The sequence below is a fragment of the Rhinopithecus bieti genome, unplaced genomic scaffold (genome assembly GCF_001698545.2).
Source record: "Rhinopithecus bieti isolate Rb0 unplaced genomic scaffold, ASM169854v2 scaffold_26424, whole genome shotgun sequence".
Classification (NCBI taxonomy): domain Eukaryota; kingdom Metazoa; phylum Chordata; class Mammalia; order Primates; family Cercopithecidae; genus Rhinopithecus; species Rhinopithecus bieti.
This window is the reverse complement of record NW_016811744.1, coordinates 624,930-634,151: the sequence shown is the minus strand read 5'-3', so window position 1 is coordinate 634,151 and position 9,222 is coordinate 624,930. Positions and strand designations below refer to the sequence as shown.

Genomic DNA, 9,222 nt, shown 5'->3' with positions numbered 1-9,222 from the left:
TTATTTTGATGAAATCCAGGTTTTTTCCCCCTTTGGTTGCTTTGTTTTTGGTGTCATTTAAGAAACCATTACCATGGTCATGAAGCCTTACTCCTAAGTTTTCTTCTAAGAGTTTTATAATTTTTTATCTTATGTTTAGGTTATTGATCATTTTGAGTTAATTTTTACGTAAGTGTAAAGTGGGGGTTCATTGTTTTGCACATGGAAATCCAGTTGTCCCAGCGCCATTTGTTAAAGGATATTATTCTTTTTTTTTTTTTTTTTTTTTTTTGAGCGGCAGCTCGCTCTGTCGCCCCCCGCGGCTGAAGTGCGCTGGGCCAGATCTCAGCTCGACTGCAAGCTCCCGCATCCACGCGTTTACGCCAATGCTCCGGCCTCAGCCTCCGCGAGTCAGCTTGGAACTACAGGCCGCCGCCACCATCGCCTGCTAGTTTTTGTATTTTTAGTAGAGACAGCGGTTTCACCAGTGTTAGCCAGGGATGTCTCGATCTCCTGACCTCGTGATCCGCCGTCTCGCCTCCCAAAGCCTGGGATTTACAGGCTTGAGCCACGCCGCCCGCAAAGAGTATTATTCTTTACTCATTGAATATTTTGGCACCCTTGTTCAAAATCAGTTAACCATAGTGTGAAGCGATTTTTTTCCTGGACTATCAGTTTTTGCCATATGTACTATAAGAGGCCTGGTCTGTGAATTTTCTTAGGTTGCTTTTGTCTGGGTTTGGTATCAGGCGTAATACTGACCCCCTCAACAGCATGAAATGTTACCTCTTGACCTACTTTGTGCCTATTAAATTCTAATGTGAGTGGACTTAATTAGACGAAAGAACAGCATATAATTTAGGCTTTTTATAATCAAACTGAAATATGTCTGATTGTGTGATTTGGCCATTTAGTTTTTTTTTTTTTTTTTTTTTTTTTTTTGAGACGGAGCTCCTTGCTCTTGTCGCCCAGGTTGGAGCCAGTGCCCGGATCTCAGCTCACTGCAAGCTCCGGCTCCCGGCGTTCACGCCATTCTCCTGCTCGCCTCCCAAGTAAGCTGCGGACTACAGGCGCCGCCACCCGCCCGGCTTAGTTTTTGCTATTTTTTTAGTTAGAGACGGGGTTTCAACGTGCCTTCACCAGCGATGTCTCGAACGCCTGACTTCGTTGATCCGCCCGTCTCGCCTCCCAAGTGCTGGATTACAGGCTTGAGCCACCGCCGCCCGGCCGCCAGTTTATGTTTAATGCCAACTATTGAAATGTTTGACTTTAGATCTACCACTATGTCATTTTCTGTTTGTTCCCTGTTTTCCATTGCTGTTTCTTCTTTCCTTTTTTCCTTCCCTCCTATCTCTCCTTCTCCCTACACACACACACACCCCACACAGTGGTTGTTCTAGGGATTCTAATACACATACTTTTTGTTCTTTTTTTTTTTTGGAGTTGGGAGTTTCACTCTTGTTGCCCAGGTTGGAGTGCAACGGCACGATCTCGGCTCACTGCAACCTCCGCCTCCCGATTTCAAGCGATTCTCCTGCCTCAGCCTCCCGAGTAGCTGGGATTACAGGCATGCACCACCACACCTGGCTAATTTTGTATTTTGAATAGAGACAGGGTTTTGCCATGTTGGTCAGGCTGGTCTCGAACTCCTGACTTCAGGTGATCCACCTGCCTTTGCCTTCCGAAGTGCTGGGATTACAGGTGTGAGCCACCCTGCCCAGCCAAATACACATACTTTTACAGTCAATTTAGAATTAATGTTTTGCCATTTCAAGTAGCATGTAGAAATGTTACTACCATCTAGGTTCCTCCACCCTTCTCCCGTCATGTTTTAGTTGCCTTACATCTATATACATTGAAGCCTCCAGACAGTGTCATGACTTTTAATTCAGCCATCACATAACTCTTAAAGAAGTGAAGAATAGTTTCATATTTATGTGGATTTTTGCCATTTATGATGTTCTTCTTGCATTCCCAAAGTTCTGAATTTCCCCAGTATCGTTTCTCTTCTGTCTGAAGAACTTGGTTTAACATTTTTTTAAAGCAGATTCTTTGGTTATGAATTTCCTCAGCTTGCCATCATTTGAGAATGTATTTTACTTCATTCTTTATTCCAGTAAAATAGTATTTTTACTGGATATAGAATTCTTGGGTGACAATTATTTCAAAACTAAAATATTCTACTTCTTTCTGGCCTCTATTGTTTCTGGTGAAGATCTATAGTCTTTCAAAGAAGTGTTCACCGGTATGAAATGTATCATTTTTCTCCGGCTGATCTTATTTTTCTTGGTCTTTAGTTTTCAGAAGCTTCTTTATTATGTATCTAAGCTTGGACTTTTGTTGTTAATTTATCCAGCTGTGTGGTTCACTGAGCTTCTTGGTTTGTAAGTTTATATCTTTTTCCAAACTATCATCAAATTTACGGGCTCCATCCTTTGTGATTTCCATTCTGTTTAGGAATATTCACCAATACTTTCTGAAAGCTGGTTATAAATAGCTGCTTTAAAGTCTGCTTCTGATCATTCCAATAGTTGAATCATCTCAGGATGGGCATGTATTGATTGTCTTCTTTTCTCCCATGTTGAGATTTTCCTGGTTTTCATGCTCTGGGTTATTTTGGGTTATATCCTGGATATTTTTAATATTGAGACTCTGGACCTTGTTTAAATCCTAAGCAGAATGTTGACTGTTTAAAGTGTTTGCACGACTAGTCATATTAGTCCTGTGTCTACACCGGTCAGTCTGGGACCTGCGATGTGCATCTAGGGTCAGCCCTGTGTGCAGCCTGGCAGCAAGCCGATGAGTTCACATATCACTTTACTGGATCGCTCACTTCATCTCTCCCTTCTCTGTACTCTCCCTGAAACACAGCAGCTCCCTGCGACATCCCTTCCAAGACCTCCAGCCAGAAATCTGGGGCTCTTTCCCTACCCTTCTGCATACTCCCTGAAACTGCATCCAGGGCCCAGCACAGGGGGACAGAAAGGAGCCGCAGAAGGCGGTTGCCCATGCTCTTGGGGCCATGGCTCCTCTAGTCAGAGGGTAGCATTACCTTCTCAGGTTTCAGGTGCCTACCCAGCTCACACTACCGTCACTGTGCCACCACTGCCACCTCCATGTTACTGCCCAGGAGCTGGGGTAGAGAAGAAAGGAAAAATTGGAGGGATTTCCCCAACTCACTGACCTCAAGGGGCTTCACATCCCACTCCTCTGATTCTTCCCGGAGCTCTTTCTGTTGGTGCACTTCAGGTTTCAAGCCGCCTGTGTGTCCAGGCTACGCAATACTGGTTACCTCACCACTTATCTGCGGAACTATGGTCTCCTTTTCTCATCTGCCTACTAATCCCTCAGAGCTGCTCCTGCATCTGTCCAGGATTGGTGGCTGTCAGTGGGAGAGACATGGGAAGATGCTCCCTCCACCTTCCTGGGACCACCTTGTTGACTCAGCAGCCTTCCTCGCCGCCCACCATGTCATGCCTTCCTGGATGGAGGCCCTGAGGGCAGCTTTTGGTTTTCCTACCCCTGTACCCCTCCAAGAAAGCTCTGGCACACTGCAGAGGCCAGCAACTACTTGTCGAATGAATCAAAGGAGAGTCAAGCCAGGGCCAAGGGTCAGCCGGAGCCCAGCTCTTCTCTGGGCTCCCCTTTCCTTTTTGACACTTCCTGCTTGGTTGGCAGTGAGGTCTCCCAGGTCTGGGGGATCCTTGCCACTGCTTCTGCACCCAGCCCTGGCTAAGCGGCCTTGTTCTTATCAAAGCTGTCGGGATCTGCAGATTGCTCAGCTTCTACTCCCGCTCTTACACAGCTGCAAGTGGCTTGAAAATGTATGACCATGCTTCAACGTCTCCAGTGATTCCCACTGTGTTGGGACACAAAGCCCACCTCTCTGCCATGTGCCCCTGATGGTCGCTGCCCCAGCTTGTTTGCTTTCTGTAGGGCTTGGGTCTTTGCCAACCCCTCTACCTGGATTGCTCTCCCTGTAAGACTCATCATAGCGGCCGGGCGCGGTGGCTCAAGTCTGTAATCCCAGCACTTTGGGAGGCCGAGACGGGTGGATCACGAGGTCAGGAGATCGAGACCATCCTGGCTAACACGGTGAAACCCCGTCTCTACTGAAAACTACAAAAAACTAGCCGGGCGAGGTGGCGGGCGCCTGTAATCCCAGCTACTCCGGAGGCTGAGGCAGGAGAATGGCGTAAACCCGGGAGGCGGAGCTTGCAGTGAGCTGAGGTCCAGCCACTGCACTCCACCCTGGGCGAGACAGCGAGACTCCGTCTCAAAAAAAAAAAAAAAAAAAAAGACTCATCATAGCTGAGGCCTTTGCACTCTGCTCTTTCCACTCACATGTCGCCTCAGGGGTGTCCGTGGCCTCTCCTTTCCCATCTCTCCCAGTACATTATGGTCTTTCCTTCCTAGCGTCTGGTGGTACCTATGGTAGGCATGTTTAGCTGCTGGTACGATCCCTCCTCCACTGAAATATGGGCTTCATGTCTGGCCCCTGTGGGACTGCCAGAGCCTGGCCCTCAGTCATGTTTAGTTGGGCTAGTGAATCGACTCTTTTGGTCAAAGGGACAAAAGAAGATGAGGAGATGTGGCTTCAGGAACAGTGAGACCTGCGCGTGGCACTGCTAGGAGGGATGGGTTCTACCTGCCAGCCTTGGGGCTCCTGGCAGCCGACAGGACTCTGCCCACTGGGACTTGTGTGCCAACCTTTGGGTACAGAGCCTTAGCTTCACAGGCCCCAAGCCAGGAGCCCCTCCTCAGGTGGGCCAGCAGGGATGGATGAAGGCCTGTCGAGGGGTTCTTGCACACTCAGATCCAAGTCTCAGAGTGGTGGTCCCTCTGCTGGCCTCCCACCCATACTCTCCTGTCATCAGAAGTGTGGCAGGTGACAGTGTGGTCACTGGGGTGGGAGGATGTGGGAGGCCCTGGATGGGGCCCATGCCCAAGGGTCTAGCCAAGGCCCCTTCATTAGGGCCCCAACTGTGACTTTATTGCTCATAGTCTCTTCCCTGCCCTGGTGGCCCTCATCCCTCAAACCTGAATGCAGAAGTCTTGGTCCTGGACTCAAATCCATGCCACTCTTCAGCCTGTGCTGTGGGTTCCTAAGCTGGGCATTTACCTAGCAATCAAGACTTCTGACAGTCCTCAGTCCTACCCCCAAACCCCCTTGGACTTCTTTTTTAAGGTGGTTTCAGCTAGGAGGGTGAGCGTGGCTTGGGTGAGGGCAGATAGGGTGGGAGCATGTGGCAGGTATGGATGAGACCTTGACAAAGGGACCCCAGATGAAAGACAGGGACCCTTTCTCCCTTTGTCCTGGAAACCCAGCTCAGCCCCAGCCCTTGCCCATACTGCTGCTGCTGCCTGGTACCTTCCACAAGGCCAGACTCCCCTCCGCAAAGCTGTGGCCTGCACCAGCTCCTCTGGCTCTCCTCTGCCTGCTGAGGGCCCCCTCCCAGCCTGGCTGTCAATCACAGGAGAAAGGGGTTGGGATTTTGTTTGTGCCTCTGCCTGAGCAGAGAATGGCTGATGCGGCCACCGAGCCTTGACCTGGAGAGCCCCTCTGTCCCTGCTGCCCCCGTCTCCCCTAGCCCAGACTTCTGCCCTTCACGCCCATCCCTGACCAGCAGCCCCACTCAGCCTAGGCTCTGGGTGCCAGCTGGTTATGGACATGCCACCTGAACCCAGGCCAGGAGCTGGTGGATGCATAGGGCTATTTTAAGCACAGCTTCTTGGCCTGCTCCCCTGGCCCCCAGCCCCCAGCAGCTCAGCTACTGGTCACCTGCCACCGCCTGGAATGCTGATTGGCAGTTGGCTGGGGTGGGGGCTGGGAAGACACTGTTATAAAGCTGGGAGTGTAGGGAAGCAGCCGTCCCCATCCAGAGTCCTCTGTGGTCCCTGCTGCCACCATGGCCACCCACCGCCTTGTGATGGTCCGGCACGGCGAGAGCACATGGAACCAGGAGAACCGTTTCTGTGGCTGGTTCGATGCAGAGCTGAGTGAAAAGGGGGCCGAGGAAGCCAAGCGGGGAGCCAAGGCCATCAAGGACGCCAAAATGGAGTTTGACATCTGCTACACGTCGGTGCTGAAGCGGGCCATCCGCACCCTCTGGGCCATCCTGGATGGCACGGACCAGATGTGGCTACCTGTGGTGCGCACTTGGCGCCTCAACGAGCGGCATTACGGGGGCCTCACAGGCCTCAACAAGGCAGAAACGGCCGCCAAGCACGGGGAGGAGCAGGTGAAGATCTGGAGGCGCTCCTTTGACATCCCGCCGCCCCCAATGGACGAGAAGCACCCCTACTACAACTCCATTAGCAAGGTGGGCTGCCTCCGCTGGGAAGGCCTCTGGGAAGCTGCGGGGTGGGTAGTTGGGTGGGAGCCCGTTAGGTGGGAAAGCAGCGTGCCTGTGTCCCCCAGGAGCGTCGGTACGCAGGCCTGAAGCCCGGGGAACTGCCCACCTGCGAGAGCCTCAAGGACACCATTGCCCGGGCCCTGCCCTTCTGGAACGAGGAGATTGTTCCCCAGATCAAGGCTGGCAAGCGAGTGCTCATTGCAGCTCATGGGAACAGCCTGCGGGGCATTGTCAAGCACCTGGAAGGTGAGGCGGCCCTCAGAAGCCCGGGCGGGGTGGGTGGGCAGCAGCCTCAGCTGGCTTCTCATCTCAGCAAAGCCTCTAGCCCATGGACCAGGCCACTTTCTAGGCGTGGGGCTCCACATTGTTCACTGAAAAAGGAGGGCTAAGCAGCCATTTTTTAGTTTTGTGAAACTTCCCTCATTTCTGTGTAACCGGGACACACTCCACAGGGGCTGACCGCACTTGAAGCTCGCTGTGTCCCGAGGCGGGGCAGACTCCAAAGGGGCATCTGCCTAGGGACACCCAGCTAGGAAACGGAGGGGCTGGGCTTAGAGCATCTAGCTCCAAATCCCGGCTTACCAGGGGCCCTGGACAAACCACCTCCATCTCTGGGCCTCTCCCTTTTCCGGGGTGGTGGGGAGCTCCCAGGGCTCCCTCCAGTACTTACTGCCTCTTGATGTGTAAGCTTGGACCCCTCGCAGGACCCTTCCCCCTCAGGTCCTCAGATTCCCTGCATGAGCTCCAACACCTATCTGCCTCTGCAGCCCCTCTCTGGACAAAGGAAAGACCAATCAAAACAGGGATGCAAGACTATGGAGTGGCCGGACTCCGGGGTTGCAGCGGGGCTCCCACTGAAGAGCAAGGGCTGACAAACGGGCCCGGGATGCATGGGTGCAGTGAGGCCTCACCCAGAGTGACTGGCACCTCCACTCCGCCTCCCACCTTAGTATTCTGACACCAGGGCAGTCTAAATTAGCATCTGAATGACCTTAAAGCTTGTTGAGTCCTGGAAAGGCTAGAAGGGTGTGCCCCAAACCTTCTGCTCCTGGGGCCTATGGGCAGCTGACCAGAGCACCCAGACCGGCAGGCCCCGGAGACCCAGCCCGCCCCAAGCCTGCCAACTCCAAACACAGATGCCTGGCACCTGACACCGGGGCCAGGCAAAAGGAAGGACCACCTGCCTTCTCTCCCTTCTAGAGGCTTCATGCCAGCCCCGTGACCCTCCCACAGCCTGGTTTGGGGAAAGGGGATGCACTTTTGGTGGTGAATATGAGGGGATTTCAGTGGGAGTCCCTGAATCCCCAGGGAACATTCTCTTAAACTTTTCTGCATGGAGCGGGGGTGGAGTGGCGCGAATATCAAAGGTCGAGCTGCTATTCCCAGCTCGGGGGCTGCAGGAGGCACGCAGGGTCAGGTTTCGACCAGGCTTGGCCTCCCTGTCCCTCCTCCAGCTCCATTCCACACTTGCTCCTGTTCAGGATGTCTAGAATATAGAGCACTTTGGAAACCAAAGGGCGCCAGACGCGGTGGCTCACTCCTGTAATCCCAGCACCTTGAGAGGCTGAGGCAGGTGGATCACCTGAGGTCAGCAGTTTGAAATCAGCCTGACCAATGTGGTGAAACCTGTCTCTACTAAAAATACAAAATTAGCCCTGTGTGGTGGCGCTCACCTGTAATCCCAGCTACTTGGGAGGCTGAAGCAGAATTGCTTCAATCCAGGAGGTGGAGGTTGCAGTGAGCCGAGATCGCGCCATTGCACCCCAGCCTGGGCAAGAGGAGCAAAACTCCATCTCAAAAATAAAGAAAGAAACCAAAGGGCTAGTGTCCTTCCTGACCCTCAACTTCAGTCTGGCTGGAGTCACACTGGGCTGAGGGGACTATGGACAGCACCACCACAGGTCACAGCCACTTGGGTGGGGCTGAAGTCCCCATTTGTTTCACCACTGGGCTATTTCTGTAGGCTGCTTGTCTAACTCAGTTATGCCTTGACCTTCGGCAACATTTCTGTGGCCTCGCTCTCAGGGCTGGAAAGGTTGGTGCCAGGGGAACTGGCTCTGTGGCCCATAAAGGTCATATAGTGTCTGCTGTGTGAATAGGCTGGGGACAGAGGGGCTAAGGACACCTATTCCTTCCGGCACAGGGATGTCAGACCAGGCAATCATGGAGCTGAACCTGCCCACGGGGATCCCCATCGTGTATGAGCTGAACAAGGAGCTGAAGCCCACCAAGCCTATGCAGTTCCTGGGTGATGAGGAAACGGTGCGGAAGGCCATGGAGGCTGTGGCAGCCCAGGGCAAGGCCAAGTGACGGGTTGGGCTTGGGCAATAAAGGCACCTCCTCCCACAGCCTGGACTCCAGCGCAGCCGGGCATGCCAGGCTCACCGCACCATCAGCTATGGGGACTCCAGAACCAGGGGTGCAGCCATCCACCTTCCCCCACTCCATGCCCATGTCACCAGGGGCAGGAGCCTAGTACCCACCCCTAGACATCAGGACACTGAGCCAGGGCTGCAACCACTCCATGAGTTTGCAGGCAGGACAAGCCTGTGGTGACCCTGAAGCTTCAGAGCCACTTAGTAAATAACCATGCTCTAGAACTGGCGTGCTTGGGGCCAGTTAGAAGAGGCCAAGTGACCCGGCTCTCCCCATGGGGAGCAAGGACCACAGCCAGGACATGGCTTCCCGGACAGCTTCCTACAGAGGGCAGGTGGTCCTCTGCTGTCCTTGCAACCCCCAGGTGGCACTTTGAGCCCTGACTCTTGGGTGGGGACAGGTAAGCCCAGAGGGGGCCTCAAAGCTGGCAACAGCCCAAACTTGGGTCTTCCATGGGAGTGGAGGGGAAGTTCCCTCTTCATGGGAGAGGCACCAGGAAGCCCTGGCAAAA

The 9,222-nt window shown here is 53.2% G+C and overlaps 1 protein-coding gene across 1 annotated transcript; it reads left to right on the top strand.

Annotated features, from left to right (window-relative positions):
* The first annotated feature begins 5,779 nt into the window (after positions 1-5,779).
* Positions 5,780-8,683, top strand: PGAM2 (phosphoglycerate mutase 2). The gene is made up of 3 exons (XM_017894909.1): positions 5,780-6,302; positions 6,401-6,581; positions 8,479-8,683. The coding sequence occupies exons 1-3, from the start codon at positions 5,889-5,891 to the stop codon at positions 8,643-8,645; spliced, it is 762 nt and encodes a 253-aa protein (XP_017750398.1). The 5' UTR covers positions 5,780-5,888; the 3' UTR covers positions 8,646-8,683.
* Positions 8,684-9,222: the final 539 nt, after the last annotated feature.